The sequence below is a fragment of the Syngnathus acus genome, chromosome 1, assembly GCF_901709675.1.
Source record: "Syngnathus acus chromosome 1, fSynAcu1.2, whole genome shotgun sequence".
NCBI classification, from domain to species: Eukaryota; Metazoa; Chordata; class Actinopteri; order Syngnathiformes; family Syngnathidae; genus Syngnathus; species Syngnathus acus.
The window spans coordinates 9451506-9470660 of record NC_051087.1 but is presented as its reverse complement, the minus strand read 5'-3'; the positions used below and the strand labels follow the sequence as shown (position 1 = coordinate 9470660).

Here is a 19155-nt window from a genome sequence, read left to right as displayed (position 1 = left end):
AAACTTGTATTGTGTGTACATGTCTGTATATCTTGGTGCTTAACATTGTGTGTATATATTTGTTAAAGCTTTTTGTGGTCAAATCGTTATTGTCCTTTAGTCATACATGGTCAGTTCAAGCACAAGTATTGTAAATTTGACATTTTTGGTCTAGCAAAAAGATTGAAATCTAAGCTAAATAAATATTAAATGAAGTGCCTACAATCCAGGGGTGTCGAACTCCAGTCCTCGGGGGGCCGCGTTCCAATATGTTTTCCAAGTTACCCTCGTTAAACACACCTGAGTGAAAAGATCAGTTCATTTTCATGGTCTGCAGGAGCCTAACTTTTCACACAGGTGCACTTAACGAGGGAATCTTGGAAAACATATTGGAACGCGGCCCTCGAGGACTGGAGTTTGACACCCCTGCGCATGCTTAAGAGTTCATGTTCACGATCCTCATGAAAGGAGCGTCTTGTATATAACTTTTACCAATATGTCAACATTTTGTTTTATTCCATCTGTATTTTGCAGTGGTGATAATGTTCATGCTTTTGCACTTGACAAAGTTGAATAAACAGCTCAACAGTAAATGAAATCTTGAACATCAGTGCATTGGGTTGTTTGTTCAATTTTGAACATGCCCAAAATTTCTTTGCAACAAGAATAACTATTGATTATTAAAACTGTTTGTGAATGTCTGGGCGAACGTCTTTGCCACCGTTTGCGACCTTGAACGAACCCTGACAAAAAAATTACATTCAGTGTGTTGGGCTTGTTAAGGTGTTTTAAAAGAACTTGTTCATCACACAAAAGGACATTTCAGATGTTTTAATGCACTCAAATATCTGCATTCAGCTTCAGTGTAGAATGTCACTAAGTTCACATTTTTGAAAGAATCTGCATAATTTGCCATGTTCAACACTTCAACACTCAAAAAATAAGTCTTGATTATGAAGCTCACAAGCTGTTTCAGTGAGATGAAACTCAGTTCACCTCATCTCGAGTCTGAGCATGTCACACAAAATCTGTGAAGTCGTCGACAGTAGAAACGAGTCTTTTACGCTGGCCGGAGATCTCCGGGTTTGCGGGTGCGGTGCTCTGCTGAAAAGACTTGTTCTGCTGAGCGTGTCCTTGCGTGAGCGAGATACCGGGAATCGAGCGGGACTGGATCTCTTCATGAGCCTGAGAAAGCAGAAGGGACACAGAAACGTTGACCTCACATGAACTAAGTTTCTTCTGCGGAAGAACAAGACACAAGTGTCTTCTTCCTACCCTTGTTCTGATCCTCTTGATGTGCCGTAACCTTGCCAGCCACTTGGAGGCGTAAGCGTCCGAAGGGTTAGCTCTGTACTGATGCACTAAGGAGGCCATCTACAGAAAATATGACACAAACAAGTCTTTCTCTACAATCATTATATATTGTTTAAATCCTGGAGCGGCTTGATGGACAAATGACTAGCACAATGTAGACTTACATTGGCATGCAGAGCCATCTGTCTGACCAATAACGGGAGGTTGCTGTCGGAGACTATTTTTGCCACAGATGTGTCAACGAGGCCCTCCAGGTCTGAAAGACAGCAAAAAAAAAAAAAAAAAAGAAATGAGGTGACAAATCCACAAGAAGTTGCAACAGGCGAGGTGACAAGGCGTTGGGCTCACCTTTACGGCACTGCAGGGAAACGAGGTTACATTCATAATCCAGCGGTTTTATGATCACCTCCACAAAATTAAACTGACCCTAAGAGAGAGGCGGAAACATTGTGAAAACAAAGCACCGCGATGAAGGGAAACATGACTGCGTGTGTGTGTGTGTGTTTGTGCGTGTCTACCTTTATGGTGCCGAGTTTGTACTCCTCGCCAGAATCATTGTAAACGACCATGACAAAGTCATTGCCAATGTGGCGCTTCTTATTGCAGCAGCCCTTGTCGCTCTCCCTGTTTGGCATCAGTGTGGCGATATGGAAGATAGCTACACACACACACAACTTTATTAATACTGTACACAAAAGGCAACAAAAACACTCCAACTTAGTGTGCCTTTACACACCTTGCATGATGTCGTCATGCCAGCAGTACGTGAACTCTCCATCGTCGCCGTGCTGATCGAGCCCGCCCAGGAAGATCTGGTCGGGGTCGCAGTCCTTCAAGTGGATCAATTTGCCGAGCCCAGTCAGGAAGGTAGCGTAGCGGTTTGAGCCATACTCGTTTGAGAGGATGGCTACCTCGTTGTTAACCTTCAGAAGATGTCAAGTTAGAACATTGGCAAAGATTCTGAGATCAAATCAGTTTGCATGGTCAAATTCCAACACTCAACAATTTGCAAGTGGGTTTTTGACATTACAGATTAGGAGTACAGGATTTTTCTTGATGTCTTTATAATCCACATTTATGTGATTTTTATAAAGGGGTTAGAAAATTGACTTTTTAAATAATGTGTAGAGTATTGCCCCATGCAACATCACATCATCATTTGCTAGTATTTTCAAGCAAGCAAACAGGCAAGTCTGAATTTAGATGTGCAACGTTCATGTAGCACCTTGAGGAGACCACATTTATTAAAAGTGTCCTCACCTGACCCGCTCCAACAAAGATCACTCCGATCTTGTGAGTGTCATAAGGAGGCATCTGGTCCAGAACCTTCACAGCACGATCAATTACCTTCCCAAAAGAACACATTGATGTCAACACTGCATTAAACTCTCTCAAAGTAAGCCAAGTTGTGTGGGAAGCTCATCCAATGAGGGACACTAACTTGGGTTTTGGGCAGCAGCAGCGGCTTGTTAGCTTCATTCCCAAAGAAAGGCGAATGGTACAGCTGGAGGAATACAAAGCTAAAAAAGGGAGGAGATTAAAAAAAAAAAAGAAGAAGAAAAAAAGTGGAAGGCACCAAGCGTTAATCAACACTATCAAAGTTGGAACTTATTGGTGTAATAAAAAGTGTTGCCACAATTACCTTAACAAAGTAACTTTCTTTACTGATTAATCGAATTTAATAGTATCTAGCTATTTTCAGCAGACAACTTTCCTTAACATAAAAATGGCAACAGGTTTGGCCAATTCTTTAGGTGCATTTTTAACAGTATTTTTTTCAGATTTTTTTGTACCTCGGGCACAGACCAGACATCTTCTCAGCGTTGCTGGGTCCAGGTCGACTATGGTATGAATCTCTCTCGGTCCTCCTCTCCCTCCTGGAAGATGGTGCTGATACCGAGATGGTGTGCCCCCGCGGTCTGTGACCCCCGCTGGGTGATATGGGTCCAGGTTGTGCTCCACTTGGTGGAAACTCCAACTTCATTCTTACTCCTCCACTTTGAGGCGGCCCTGACGCCGAGGACCCTTCAACCACTTGAGTCTGTGTTGTGGGTCCACTGAGATCTACTCCTGCACTCTCTCTTTCAACGGGCGGCTGGACCTTGGCCTCTGAAGGCCCTCTCGGTTGTGCCGCGTCTCCTAGCACAGTCTCTGACCCCTGAGCAACTTTGGAGAAGGCTTCTGATAAGGTCTGAAGCTCTGGTGAGGAGCTGGACTTGTTGAGTCCAGGACCCTGGGACTGGTTAGTGCCCTGGAAGAGGAGTTCCTGACTGCCGGGAGTGGAGAGCCCCTGAGTTGGCTGATCAATGGGGATGGCCCCCTCACTTACTTCTTCCAAAGTGGATTTTTCATCATCTTGACTGGAGGTGGAGGAGGACTGGGGGACAAAGCAGAAGAGATGAAAAATTTGTGAAATCCAGAGTCATCCCTTGCACTTTGATCATTTTTATACTAACCCTACTGAGTGTTCCAGGAGGCGGCGCTTTTGAAAATTTATCAGCAGAAATGAAGATGGGGTCAGACGGCATGGGCTCGATTTCTTCATTTTCCAGCCAGTCAGATGAGGTGTGTGCAGTTGTCGCCCCCGCGCCTTCTTCCAACACCACTGCTGAGTCTACAGCAGGACACAATGACAAACATTTGTAAGCGTGTCACGACAGCAATAAAATAGCTCGCCCTTCACAAACAAGCTATGTTAGTCAACAACAATCATCATTGATGTCAGTAGGCAATTTTACATCTGCAGACATCAGGCTGACACACACACACACTCACACACTCACATGCGAATGATTAGCCGCGGCGCTCAATCTAAACCTAGAAGTGTTGATCGGAAAATATAGAGAGGCAGCATCTATCCATCATAGAAATGGGTTTCAATTCATTTCAAATGCTAGGCTTGGGCGGTATAGATGTATCCTTCATGAGAGATTAGCCTAATGTAGTGAGGGAAAGTTGGCAGAGGTGGTAACTGAAAGGCAAGTTGCGATCAAATTTCCACAAATCACTCGAGTTAATTTCTCCCAGACAAGCATCAAAGAAAGGTATACTAATACGAATGAAAAGCTAACAAAGGAAGCAAACACAATGAAATAAATAGAGTGGTGCCTTGACTTACAAGTTACCAGTAATTTGATCCATGACCGCACTCATAACTAAACATTTGTATCTTGATGTGCAATGGGGCAAACCTTAGAATATGAACGCCCTATAAAGCTAGTACCATGTGTACAGAAAGTGAGGCTTTGAAATTAATTTCTACAGAGATCAGTGTCTCGACTCTATAATGTGGATTGTTTATGTTTTTCGAACGTTACATTCTATTTTGGTGTGCAGTACTTGTACACTCTCTGCTGCACCCTTAAATAATCAGATTTGTCACCTCAAGATATGACATTGGAGCATGCTCACTGTAGGACAACACAGATACCGCCCAACACTATAAAAGGTGCATGCATGTATTGGTTATTTCAACCCAAATACAGTGTAACAGCAGCCCAGACCAGGCCCTGCAGTCCCACGGCTTCAAAAAAACTCTGCCCAGATTTGAGGACGAGAAGAGCAAGGTGATCACTTTTGGGTCTGACCCCCTAAACTACAGCTCTGGAAGTGATTGTCTACTGCACAGGTTAGCCCGTGATGACACAAAAGAGTATTTGAGTCGATTGAGGTCTGGGCTTTTCTGTTGACACCCTCAGGGGGAGATTCTCAGACTCTGAGGGTTAGAAGATGCTTAGCGAAACAGGAAAGGAAAACAATCAAGGAAGACGACAGATAAAAATCAGTGGGAAGATTGAAACGCCGTCCACTCCCTGCTTGTGATAAGATGACTGAGGGCAAATCAGAAATCATCTGCTGACCCACTAGCACAAACATGGAGTTTGCATCATTGAGGAATCAGTCCCAAGCAATTGTTAAAGTTCTCATTGTCATCTGCAAGAAAGTGAACAAGCACTTCATTTGAAATGACAATTATTCTTTAAATTTTGTTGTATTTTTGCCATTACTGACAACTGTAATGATCAAGTGAAAAAGAAATGGACTACAGCGGCTGTTTTCTGGAGGGTGCTGTGAGTGTGTGTGTTTGTGGGGGGGGGGCACACATGGAGAACGGTACCTGCCCAGGAAATGCTCCTGTACAACCTGTTAGGGGCCGGAGGGCCTAAGGGTGCGCAGCCCTGACCCAGACCCCAGAGAGAGCCGCTCACTGCAGGCAGGATGCCACATATGTCAATCACAAACCAGCACAATGAGAGACAAACGTGGCAAACAAAACCATCAGACGAAGGGAAACAATCTTAAAAGGAATGGCACATTTCTGGAAAGTGAAAAAGAGGGTGTGATGGCAAAGAAGACAACATCTGAAACGCACACACACGCACACATAAAAAAAATTTAAAAATAAAAACTGCGTCACTAAGAAAGAGGCCTTTGAAAAAAAGGACTTGCCCAGCCCAGGTATATTCTGCTGGCCATCTTCAAGTAAAATAGAGATACAATTGAGATGCAACACTTTTTTAAAGATTTTGAAAAATTAAAAATTTGTCAGCTTCTTGTACAGAACAAAACAATACAACTTAAATAGCAGTGGTTCACACAATAACTTTGAGTCATGTGAAACTAAAGAATTAAATACTAAGAGCAACTTTTACCCGATAAAGTATAAAGATCAAGCCTAAGGTCGGGAGTCAGGGCAATGGTGGGTGGGACTCAGTGACGATCCAAAGTATTCTTCATTTTTTGTTTGTGTTATATTTTTTGTAGCAACACGTATTTCAGTGTTACCTATTTTTCAGCATAAAGTAAACACAAAATCTTGAAGGTGACTCACATTTGATGTTGGTTTGAAAATGAGCAAACTGCCAATTAAAAAAGAAAATCATGTATGCTTGTGGATTATCTCATTCATCCAGGTCATTTTGATTTTTCCAGGCATTGAATGGATCGCAGCTGGACTGGCTTTGTTTGTTTTGAGACTGCTGCACACTGCACAATATTTCTGAACTGGGCCAGAAGACAAACAGAGCAGTCCAGTTGCGACAAGAATATTGTTTGCGTCACTTTCAAAATAAATATGAGATTGTTTGAATGTGCTGAATGCATCAATGACCATTACGATCACATTTTTGCTGATCTGTTGTTCTCTCAATGTACACAAACTCACCCGTGTTGGAGCGCTGGATCAGGTGAGGCTTCCCTCCAGCATTGCTGTGCGTTTGGCCGAAGGCCTCAGCTGGCGCAGGGGTAGCTGTGCTCGCTGGAGCACTGGCTGTCTGGGGAGGAGGTTCCTTCACACCTTCCATCGCCATCAGGACAGTCGAGAGCTCCTGGAGGGGCATGTTGCCCAGCTCAGAGGAGAAGGGACTGGGTGGGTTCTCCAGAGACATTAACCAGCTTGTGTTACCTGGTTAGCAAGGAAGATGGAAAAATGCAGACGACGTCATTGGTTATTCAACGTATCATTATGTCATAATGAAATTGGAAACACAGAGCCGCTTTGTAGGTGTAGTTAGTGTTTTTGTGAGGTTCAAGTTAGTTGGCGATTTAAAAGTTACTGTGCGTGAGAAAAGAATACTCGGAGGGGAGAAGATTTGGAGTTTGGTTTACGGGTTTTACATAAACAATTCAGCCTTAAATTGACTCTCCTACATACCGGATGGTCTTCGAATTAAGATCTCGGCCCAGCCCTGCGTGAGCTTGGGGACAAACTCAGCCAGGCCGCGGTTGTCCTTGAGTGGCGGCGGGGCCGACGCGGTGGCAGAGGTGGAAGAGGAAGCACTCAGGCCATCCAGTGCAGAAGCAGAAGAGGGGGACAGCTGAGCAGCTAACTCCCCTTCAGAGGGGGACACAAGGGGGCTGAGACTTTGGGCAGGACCAGCACGAAGGGCGTGACCACCTGGTACATAAACAGGAACAGGCAGAATGTGGCTGTTGCTATTCATATCTATGCAAAAAAAAACATTTGTGCCATACATGAAATCTCCCACAACCAGCAGTTCATTGAGATACAAACAGGAGACTCCAAACTGAGAAGCTATCCAGGCACAAACAAAACACAATTCACGCTAATCCAAAAATTGTGAGTAAAAGCTAAATATTACCTGACATGGAGCGGACCCGTATACGTGTGGCTCTGCTTTGCTGTTGACTTGATTGGGACTCCAGTTTGGCTGGTGCCTCTTTAGTTATTCGAGTGTGTAGAGATGGATCCGATCTGTTGGGTCGCAAAAAAAAAAACCCCACTGTGAAATCATAAAAGTAAACAATTTTGATGAAGTGTCAGACCTGGTCATTTCTCCTCCTCCTCCCAGTCGATCAGCCACGTCCAGGCCCAGCAGAGCTTGAGTGGGAACCCCTCCACTGGTGGTGATGGTCACCAGCTTATTGCCCACCAACCAAGTCATACTACGACCCCCGTCCAAGAGGAACTCTGCGATTGGAGATCTGAGAGAAAAGTCAAATATGCAAATCATGGAATACAAATGGCACAAAACCAAATAAGTCATCACTCACCTTTTGGGCAGCGCAGAGAAATTAGAAAAGACATATCGTGCCATCATGTCCAGACATGTCTCAGTGAGTTCCAAGTGGACTGTTTTCAGTCCCTCATCTGCCTGAGTTACTGCATTTTCATCAGCAGAGCCCAGACTGCAGGTGGTGTTGGAGGTTTGCATCCTACGGGGACGCAAAGAAACGAGAGCAAAGCAGAAATGCAATCAGTGGAAAAACACATGACATCAGGATTGAAGTCAAACATGTTGTCCATGGAAACAGAGACATGCAAGTATTACGTGCATTATGAGTAAACGGGACAAGCATGCACGTACAATCACCAACAAAAGGACCAAACAAAGAGACCCATGCTGGAAAGAGAGTTTCTTGCAGGTTACAACACCACATGGGCTATTCCACCCTTTTATTTCACTGAACTGGATCAGAGGCGTTCTATTCAATATTGCTCAGGTGGAGGAGTTTGGTCAAGAAGAGTCAAACACATGCATTTCAATGTCAGATTGTTTTGTTAAATAAGTGGTTCAATTTGTAGGATTAAAAAGGTCATTCTGAAATCAACTCATGCAAAAGTGTCTGAAATAAAACTAACAAAATTAAGTGTTACACTTACCTTTGTCTATGCTTATGATAATTGTTAAAGATACTCAAAATTTCAAATGAGTGTGAAATGAGTGCCATCATACGTGTATCAGCTTATTGCTGAGGTGTTAACTTAAAACAATACATTTGCAGCCATTCCTCGGAGGAAGTAAGTAAAAAAGAAATTTGACATTGCAGTTTGTCGATCAAATCAAAAATTGTTTTATGTGTTATATTTTGAAATGACGGCAGTTGGATTAGAAAGATATTACTGCCAACTGTCGAGTAGGAAAAGAAAGACATTCTGAACTTTGAGAACATCGGACAACTGCAATGTACAACATGAGTCACACAGAAGGAGAGCTGTCAAATCCAGGTCCAGAAAGTAAGAAGCCTGCCAATGTTTAGCTTTAGTCACGGGTGCAACTGAGCTGGCAGGTAAACAAGCTAGCTGTGGGTAAAGCCAAACTGTGGCAGGCTTTTTTGACTTTCTGGACCTGGATTTGACACCTCTGCACAGAAGCTGGTCAACAACCAAAAGCTCAGCATAGAAGGCATGAAGAATAGAAAGGCCGAAAGTGTGCAAGTGCGACTTTGGATTGAGATTTGCATTTTTATCACATTCAGCCCAGCTAGTCCCAAAATCCTGCTCAAGTAGATTGCCATGGTCATAGCAGCATAGTGCGTCTTTGTGAGGTGAGCGATGCAAAATGACAACCAACATCGAGCAAACAAACAACTGTTTTGTTTCTGCTGTCCCCATCATTGATCAAGTGACCCATCAGGAAAGAGGAGCATTGCAGGATGCACTTGCCAGTCCAGATGACATTCTCTCCACTCCCTCCAGCCATTTATTTGTTAATAAGCCAATCAAACCCAGTCAGGATCACACCAAGCAAACGAACAAGTCAAAACAAACGTTTGACATGAAATTTTAAAGAATGAGTGCGGGCATAAAATCAAACCAGAAAAACATCTCCATGAATTAAGATGCTTTCCAGTGTTTTCTGTAAACACTGCAGCATGCAAAAAAACCAACGGAAAATATATCACGAAAAGGTGTATGATCACAGCACACAACAGACAAAGGTTTGACAAATTGCAGCATGCAGCACCCAGTCAAGGTGTCAATGGCAATAAATGCCCACTCATCAATGATCAAACACCCCATCAACCATCCCATGGAGGAGACAATCAAACGATTGGTGGTGGTGGTTGTTTTTGTAGTTTGGTTACCCAGAGGTCTCTCTAACCTGCGGACCGCATGATCGGAGACACTGATGCTGCGGGATCGGAAAGCGTCCATGGCTGACAGGTCCCTCAGCTCTTTAACTGGAGAGCTGCTGTTATTGGCTGCCGCCTTCGCCACTTTTGCCGCCCGAAGACTGGGCGGTGATGAATACCACGGCGAAGGGTCGACCGGAATGGGCATGGGTGGAGGTTACAGTGGCGGTGGGTAGTAAGGGGGTGAGTCAACGTCAAGGTGGTGGTGGTTTGGGATGATGGTGTGGAGGGGCGTGTGGTGTGTGATGGTATATCAGGAGGCCATTGGAATCATCCCCCAACGGCAGAGCAACATGAGCACGTGACCAAGCAGCACACACGGGGGAGGGCGGGAGGGGTTACAGAGGGCAAGGCCACAATGTCAAAGGGCGGAGGTCACAGGGGAAGGAGGGGGGCAGGGGATATGTGGAAGGAATCCAGGATGACACGACCACCCCCCCAAAACCACAACCGCAACACAGCACCCAATCGCAGGAGGCAGGGGAGGTGCCAAATGAAAAAAATTGAAAGACAAAACAAAACAGGGTGAAAATTAACAGCAGTTGAACATTATGAATCAGCTTACGGAAAAGCGGAGAACTGAACTGACAAAGAAGATGACCATCAATTAAAAGGAAAAACAAATTGCAGCAGAAGGCAAAACGCTCATTTGGATATCAAAAACGGAAGGAATCCAGGAAAGAAACAAAATAAAGATTATTTTACGTAACAGAGACAAAGATCTGGTCAGGAGAAAGACGAACAGGGAAGCTTAAGCACAAGAAAACGGAGGCTGACAGTGTGAACACCCCAAAATGAAGGAACCACCTGATGATTGTTGTGGAATGACACCTTCATGTTCATTTAATACACACCCAAGGTTACGCAAATAAGCAGGAATGCTTTCAAAGCTGTACGATACCAGTGTCATTTTTCAGATAATCACCCGTTAAAAAGCTTAAGATGGCCTGATTAACTATTCGAACAATTTTAACACTTGTGAAAATGAATAATGGTCAATGAAATATCTATAATATACGCAGTGGTATGAAACTGAAATGAAATAGAGTTTCATCCCTTCTACTTTGCCTCACAGAAATTGTTTGTACACCTTTCTGTCTTATCTTTTTGTATTTCTCATTGCGTACATGCAAAGTCATGACATGACATGACCTAATGAGAAAGTAGGGGTGGGGGAATTCTTGATCTTACAACATGATAACAGAGTATGTACTTTAACAAACTACAGATGATGGACAAGGCAACAAAGATACCTGGATAATGATCACGCTACAAGCTTTCGGCTAAAAAAATGACAAGTATTCTTGTCACAGACTACATCTCCAGTTTTTCACACAACATAAGGATATCAACGTTATCTTGTCCATCCACTCTATAGAAATTTAAATGTGCAATGCAAATCCATTTAAAAGAGATTAACGATCACCATGGCAACCTGAGGGTATTCGTTGCAAATGCCACCTGTCACCCCCCCACCCTTGTTTTGCACAACAGTAAGGGGTGCTCCTTGCTCACGAAATACTGTGCGTCCCCACAAGCAATGTGTTTGTAGGTGTTCTTTACCTTTTGGGTCGTTCATTGAGACTTGTGCTTCGGGCACGAAAAGAACTTTGCTCGTGGCCATCATCGAAGGGCAGCAACGCATTGGAACGCAAACCCTGGGAGAAAAAAACCCAAAACAAAGCAAATGGTAAAAAAATATGCGCAACTATTAATTAACAATAAATCTATTATCAGATTAATTGCCAAATATTTTTTATCATCTGTTGAGCAATTGGAGACCTTGTTAAATGTAAAATAGAAAATAGACAGAATATATTTTTCTCATTCATAAATATTACTATATTACATTTTAATCAATATTACTATATTACATTTTATCATTATTATTATTATTCAGAAAACCTGATGTACTAATGAATAAACAAAGGCAGCTTCCAAATTAGCACAAAAAAATTATTTGTAAAAATTTACTTTCATCTCTGATAAGAAAATTGTTTTTATTTTTTTAAGGAGCCATGCGAACGCACCATTGTGATGTACTGAACAAAATCTTTACGGAAGGCAAGTCTGCAGCGAATAAACCAGATGGCAATCACATGGTGGGCAAGAGACACAATGTACTGGTTGTACCTGAAAGAAATGGTAAAAAAATGTCAGTGTGTTTTTTGTTTTTTGCAGCTGAGAATGTGAGTGTTTGTATTTTTGTGAGCACTTACTTGGATGGGTTAGTGTAGGGTAGCGAGATGGCAAAGACGCTAACATATTGCTCAGCTACAAAGTTGGCGTAAAGGTGAGGTAGGCGCACCAGAGCTATGGGACAAAACAACACACCAAACAAACCCTTTATATGGGCACCTTCATTTCTGACCTTGAGCTTATAATACTGTGTCTGTCACTCACTTGAAAAGAACTCAAGCATTGGAGATGCCATGGCAACTGTTGCAGAGATGTGGCTGAGCTTGACAATAAGAGCAGGTAGCAGCTTGATCATGATGTCAGGCATCTCCACCGTGCACATTGTAAGAGCCACCACACACTGTTTGGCACAGCGGTAAATCAGGCCTGTCCCGAGACACTGGACCAACTCCCTCTGGAAAAGAAAAAGGAAACATCACAGCAGCTGAGCTCACATATGAGTGTACTGAAGTGTTTCTTCTGAAGCCTGGAAATGTTTAACTCTGTGGAAACAGTAGTTGTTCTGTGGAGACAAAATGGTGGACGACTAATAGTCCAAAACAGCTAAGATGTTTCTTAAGACTGCGGTTTGTACTTGTCGTGATTGCTCCAGGTAGGCGTGGTAGGAGGTGATCGCTGTTAGGACGGGAACCACAGCCAGCTGAACATCCGTTCTTGAAAATCCTTCAGGTGTCTTCTTCAATCGTTCTGAAATCAGCCGATCTGTCACCTACGCGGAGAAGAAGCAGTGCCCAGTTCTGTTACAGAGAAGTGGCTTTGTTGGTGTACAACCGGGAATACACTACCATGCAGCAGAGAGTAGAACAAAGCTGGTCTAAGCTGCAAGGTGATGTTAGCAGCAGAACTTTGTACTGCAGCGTCCACGGCAACTTCTCCAAGACCAATTTTACCACCTTCCAATCGGTCTCCTGCACAATTAAAACAACAACCCAACATTGGATCAGCGGAGGAAAATGGATGGGTGGATAAAAATCACGTGTACCATCTTGAGGCACTGCAGGAGAACACTGAAAGCAGGTGAGTAGGGCAAGTAGGCAAAGCGTATTGGCGCAGTGGCAGAAGAAGGAGCTGCAGGAGGAGGTGCGCCACAGGCAGGGGGAGACGTCGGGCCTGGGGGCTTCTTCTCATTTGCTCTTTTGTCTGGCTCCCTGAATCATTGAAAGACAAGAACGTGAAATCTGTCAGTGTGTGTGTGTGTGTGTGTCCGTGTGTGTTCATGCGTGCACTGACCCTAGGTCACAGTAGCAATAAGGGCTGAACCTCATGGCACCGTCTTTATTGGGAACACCAACGCGATGTAGAGAGTCTGCTCGCATCATCAAGAAGAAGGCAAACACCTAAAGACAAATAGGTGTAAAGAGAATAAAGAGAAGTGACCAGAAATGATTGCTGTGAAATGTAAATGTTGTTGCACTTACCTGTAGTCTGATACTGGAAGCAATCACGGAACAGTACTTGTTCTTGTAGTGAAGCTGCAGATGGCTGATAAGCATTTCATAAACACGAGTGGCGTGGCTGGCTGGTAGGCTGTAAAGTTTGCTCTAGAGTAAAAAAAAAAAAAAAAAAAGAATATTAGTTAAAAACAAAAATGAATATTAGTTAAAAAAAAATCAAGAAAATGGTATGCTTGCTGTAGATTAATAACAAAACAACACAAGCAATATAAATAATGGACTAATTTGCAGCTAGCATTCATTAAATTCATTTCATTTTAACCAGCTTTCCATAATCTTCATTCAGTAATTTAAAATGTAATAATTTACTAGTACTAACTAACCTGAAGAATCTCAAGTAGTCCCAATATCGCAGTCTTGACATCCTCATTTGGAGACTCTGCTGTGTTCTCCCTGTCTGAAACATCCACCGGTCCGGAAGACACCAGAGAACGGCTGGCAACCTAGAACACGGCAATGGCAAGTATACAAGTTGACACGGGTTACGGACGAAGTTGCGTTATTTACTGGACTCGTACCCGCTCAATAATGTCCAACAGGCTAGTGAAGTGGTGAGTGTTACAACCCTCAGCCAGGTCCACAAGAAGTTGAGTAGCTTGTTTTCGTACGGCCAGGTCTCGGTCTTCGGCGATTCCACTCAGCTGAGGGATCACTACCATTTCTATCAACTCATCCTAAAAGAGAAATTTCTACTATCATTTGGGTCACATGATCACATGTTGAAAATGAATGACAAATTAACAATGCATTCAATCCCACACGATATCCAACTAAAATCAAATAGTGTACGTACCTCATAGAGTTGACGGTTGGTGCTTAAAACAAAAGACAGGATGTGAAGCACTTTGATCCTGATAACGCTGCGGCTCTCATTTCTTTGGGGGAGACAGTGAAGCGGAACGTTTATGAAACACCACATTCAATATTGTACCAAACGATGATATCAGTGTGTTCACCCCACCTGAAGAATTTCTCCATTAGCCGGTGAAGGCACTGAATCCAGCCGTCCTTGGCGGGCTGAATGGACTGGGCCCTGTACGAGATGAGGGTCAGCACCGACGCATCCTTTCACACAAAGCAAGAAAGACAAAGATGCTGTAGTTTAGATCAAAAAAAAAAAAAAGCTGCCATTAGGATATGAGAAGGGACAAAACTAACCGGTCTTTTGTCGGCACACTTCTCTACCAGCGTGAAGAACTTCTCTGTGGAACCATGGTAACCGTTCTGCTCATAAAGCTCTTCGACTGTTGTCAAAAGCTCATAGACAATGGCCTTCAGTTCAGGACTGCCGATTGCCTATGAGGGATCATGGCCAACATTTGGGTAAAAAGGCCCAAGGTTTCTTCTTTGTGCATGCACATGTACCTGAATCTGCTGCAAGAGCCGCTCAATGATGCCCAGTAGAATGTCCCAGGTAACAACTTGCAGCTCCTTGCCATATTTTTTGATCAGTCGAGTGATAGATAGGACAATTTCGTAGGAAACCACCTCGTTGGCACACGACATGGCCTTGGGTGAGGAGAGCAAATCACAGCACTGCAGTCATCCTATTTTGCATGTACTTGCAGGGATGGGATGGTTACCGTACAAATATATGCGGCTACAGTTACCATATTTGTAATTTTAGTACAATGACTGTGGTACAGAATCAGGTTCAAATAATAGGCTTATGACATAAGATAAAGATGTTGAAAACAGCTTGTAATGTGCAGAACCAGGAGTAGATGCAGAGTTTTGATGTGATGACTATTTACCTTGTAAAAAGAAGGCAGAACCAGCGTGGGGGTGTTTTTAAGTGCAGGCAGCCTGTGTGCTCCCCACAGTGCCATTCCCACAAAGAAGACAGCTCCTCTCAACAACGGTGCATCTTCCATGTACACCCTGACGGAGACAAATTCAAATGAGAGAAGCATACCAAGCTATTAAAGATTTAACCCATTTTTCATGTGCACAACAAAAGGCAGAGTGGTAACACAGAGCAATGACATTTTTACTTGAGTAGTTTCAAACTATTTACACAAAAAAGATCCAAATAAAAAAACATACCATAGATATTACAAGAAGGGGCGGATAAGCAATTTAAAAAGGCAATTTTAAAAAGTTCATTGGTTGCCAGGATGTTTATGTAATTTGCAAAAAATGCAACCATGTGTGTGTTTAATTAAAACAAGACATATGCAAACATCTGCTTTTACTCCAGAAAACAGTAACTGAATCACTTTCAAAATGTTTGCTGAGTACATTAATCCCTCATGTGATATTGTTTTTGTTATTTCTTGTTTTTTTTTTTAATCACAAAACAATACTACATAGACAACACTAAATGGGGAAAATGTGTTCAGCCGATGAATCGTTCGAATAATCGAGTCTAAAAATATTCTATAGTGACAGCCCTATTATCAATGACTAGTTTTCAGAGGTATTGCAGTGTCGACATTTAACTAAATCTTAGCAGGAGGATCAGAAAAACATTGCAGTGTGGTTAAAATGTTATGCCTTCATGTGAAAGAGGACAGGGTAATAACAATACCTCTCTTCCATTATGCGGCACATTCTGTAAATAGCACTGTGGCCAAGGTGAGTGCCCAGCACTTTCCTCATCAACTGGAGAAACGGTGGCAGCATGAAATGACAACAACAAAAAAACAAGAATAGGAGGCTGTCAATTGTTTGTCCTTAAATGAAGAACCTGCAAAAAAATTTCAACCTACTTTCCAGCAGGATTCACAGAACTCTTTGACGTTGACTGTGTGGCACAGTGTGACGATGAAGACACAAAGAGAGTCAGAGGGGAGACAGTTGTAACACACCACTGCATCAAGGACTTGGAGTGCCACCTGAAAAAGAAAAAAAAGGGAAAAAAAGCAATGATAACATTCATAAAATGCTCCAGTCCAACAAGGTTTCTTCCGAAATGATTTGTACAACTTCGGTCATAGTGGCCAACCTCAATATCTGTCGAGGAGGTTGTTCTGTTGCAGAGAAGACAAATTTTCCTGCGGAAAAGCAAAACTCTTAATCACAGAGAATAAGGCGGGTAGGCAGCATTGGCTGTGCGACTCACTGGACCACGATGGAGACGTTTTGGTCCAAGTAACAGCTGTTGAATTTCACCAGATTGACAAGAACATGAAGAAAGTCAGAGGTGAGACCTATGTCCATCCACAACAGAACAAAGCGAGCTAAAAGGACAAAAGGGAAAGTATTTCAATGAAAGATGCACTAAAACTAAAGTTGCAGAGAAACGCAGGGCATTGATGACCATGATGAAGACCCCAACAAGGACCCAAGTGAAGCGTTTCTATATTCAGCTCATTCACCTATGTCCTCCTCAAGGTATGTGATGTCCTTGCCATTCTCAGTTAAGGCCTTGAAGACTTCCAGTCTATCCGAAAGATCTTCGTTGCATGGTTGGTAGTCTCGGATCACCTTGAAAAAGTAAGCTCTCAGGGCCCCGAGTTGTTCACCCTTGCGAAAGGAAACATAAAGACGTCTTTGGAAAGAACATTTTCAAGGCATTTGTCGATGTTGTTTGTATCCACCTGTCCCTGTATAATGGCTCTGAGCAGCTGAAGGACAGCATGTCTGGCCTCGGGAGGCTGTTCCGGTGTCAGCATGTCCTCCACAGATTTCCACACTGCCTCTACTGCATGCTGCAAAATGCAATGTACAAATTCACACCAGGCATCTCACACATTATGCGAGCACTCACCTCTTCAAATCTTTTAGTTTTGGCAAGATCACAAATGTGATTCATTGTGCGAATACGGTTACTTAGGCCACATTCTGGGTGGAGCTCCTGAAAACAAAGGAGGGGAGAGGGAAGTCAAAAATATATATATATATATGACCCAGACAAAAAAAAATTCAAAACTTTGTTCATCCCTAATTGTTATCCACAATGACCTGACGTGGCTATAAAAATCTTGGGGAGAAAAAAAAACTCGTATAACCCCGAAGAGTTTTGGCATACAGGGACAATCTTTATAGCATACCTTGATGATATCAGTTGTAATGATAAACTCAGACGGTTTGTGGTCACTCTGTTTGCTGGGAGGACGTGGGGGTCCGAGCCCGAATATCCCCTTCACCTTGTCTTTTAAGCTTTCTTTGCTTGGTTGTTTATTCATCCTTGAGCAGCGCAGGGTGTCCGGGCTACAATGGAAAACTCTGCAGAGAGAGAGAAATACATTTAGTATAAAACAAGATTTAAAATCAGCACAAAAATCTTTTATAAAAGTTTACATGCATCACAGATTAAAAAAAAAATAAAAAGAATTGTAAAAATATTGTTGACCAGTGTAATTAAAGACAACTTCACATGGTCATTAAACTTCAATTGCAAGTGGGAGGAACAGCAACGTGTACATATTTTGTTAGGGTAGACAAACTCATACTTTTTCATGTTCATATATGTGCAAATCCTCTTATTATTTCATACACACATAACTGCTCAATCAGAACATGGATACAGCAGACAGAGCTTTGTAACCTTCCAATACACAGCACACACACACACACACACACACACACACACACACACACACACACACACACACACACACACACACACACACACACACACACACACACACACACACAGAGCAGTGACTCTCCAATACACAGATACCAAATGGTCAGGTGACGATACCAAATGGTCAGGTGATAGCAGAGCAGAGGTTCACCTTATGTGGACATCCTTTTGCTTTCCCGCCTTTTTCGGACAGTATAAAACCTTTTGACCTGGAGAATGGGGGGTTGTCGTTTCATCTGCTGCAGTGCCTCATGCACTGACTCATTAAACAACCCAAGATCTTGCCAATAAAGAACCAACTGTTACTCCACATCTTAGTGTTCCTTGCTCAACGACAGACATGTTGACCAAAACGCAACGCAGGGTGTGCAGGCTACAACGGAAAGCTGTGCAAAGAGAGAGAAATACATTTAGTATAAAACAGGGTTTAAAATCAGCACACAAAAAGCGTTCAGAGAAGTTTACATGCATTACAGAATTTTTTTTTTAAAAATGTTGCTGACCAGTGTAATTAAAGACAACTGCACATGGCCATTAAATTTCAATTGCAAGACTACAATTTATTACCACAATAAAATCAAAGATGATGAAGATGCATTACAGATTTATCTGCAAACCATCACAGTCAGATTAAAAAAAAAAAAAAAAACAGTAGAATAAAATCACATATTCCGGCCAACTCAAATAGATTGTGGCTTGCAACTGGGCAAGTAAAACCAAATATTAAGCAGTGCAATTCAGAAAATGTGTTCAGATTGGGGAATGCATATCAAGAATGTTTGCGATGTGGACTTGACAGAGGGGCACGGAGCTTCTCTGTTTCCGTTGAGCAATGACGTCGTTGGGAGATGGTCTCCAGTCAGAAGACATGGACATCATTAGGACTTAAAACAAGAAACTTGGCTCAATTAAAACAATTGCATCATGGCGCTGCTGAGTGACCCGTTAGCTTTGCCACTGACTGCAGGGAGGTTAGCATTCCTTGACTTGTCAAAACCGCCCCCTTGTTTTCCCCCCATCGCCTGCTTCTCTCACCTTACTAGAGTTGTGTCCTTGTATGTGTCATTCAGTCACAGCTTTGTTGACGGAGTGCTGGCCACGTCTGTGCATTGAATTGCGATCAAATCCACCCGACGAGAAGCTTGCACAGTGCTCCACACTCCCCGATCGGGTGACAGACTGAAATTGTGTGACATGGAGACTTCCGGCAAAACACGCTGGCCGCACTTTGTTTTGGGAAATGTAGTCCATAGATGCAGAGTTCTGTACTGTACACAAACACTTTGTTTTCATCCGACC

General features: G+C 42.9%; 1 protein-coding gene across 6 annotated transcripts; it reads right to left on the bottom strand.

The window, feature by feature from the left end:
• Positions 1-795: 795 nt before the first annotated feature.
• Positions 796-19065, bottom strand: tsc2 (TSC complex subunit 2). 6 transcript variants are annotated; one of them, XM_037246212.1, is made up of 43 exons: positions 18892-19065; positions 17953-18242; positions 17318-17490; positions 17035-17121; positions 16865-16975; positions 16643-16790; positions 16387-16504; positions 16270-16318; positions 16034-16159; positions 15853-15926; positions 15077-15203; positions 14688-14831; positions 14481-14618; positions 14284-14387; positions 14116-14197; positions 13841-13996; positions 13646-13765; positions 13287-13409; positions 13099-13205; positions 12851-13016; positions 12654-12776; positions 12443-12577; positions 12073-12262; positions 11889-11982; positions 11700-11802; positions 11233-11327; positions 9639-9770; positions 7807-7968; positions 7579-7737; positions 7395-7507; positions 6947-7189; positions 6458-6697; positions 5411-5500; positions 3750-3907; positions 3087-3670; positions 2735-2813; positions 2554-2640; positions 2030-2216; positions 1812-1951; positions 1642-1720; positions 1458-1549; positions 1255-1353; positions 796-1164 (listed from the first exon to the last, which is right to left on the bottom strand). In XM_037246212.1, exons 3-43 carry the CDS (start codon positions 17450-17452, stop codon positions 997-999), a joined length of 5667 nt encoding a protein of 1888 aa, XP_037102107.1. In that variant the 5' UTR covers positions 17453-17490; positions 17953-18242; positions 18892-19065; the 3' UTR covers positions 796-996. The 6 variants fall into 6 exon arrangements, with proteins under 6 accessions (XP_037102107.1, XP_037102087.1, XP_037102096.1 ...); XM_037246192.1 differs by having other exon boundaries at positions 17974-18242; XM_037246201.1 differs by having other exon boundaries at positions 17318-17492; positions 18008-18242.
• Between the last annotated feature and the right edge of the window lie 90 nt (positions 19066-19155).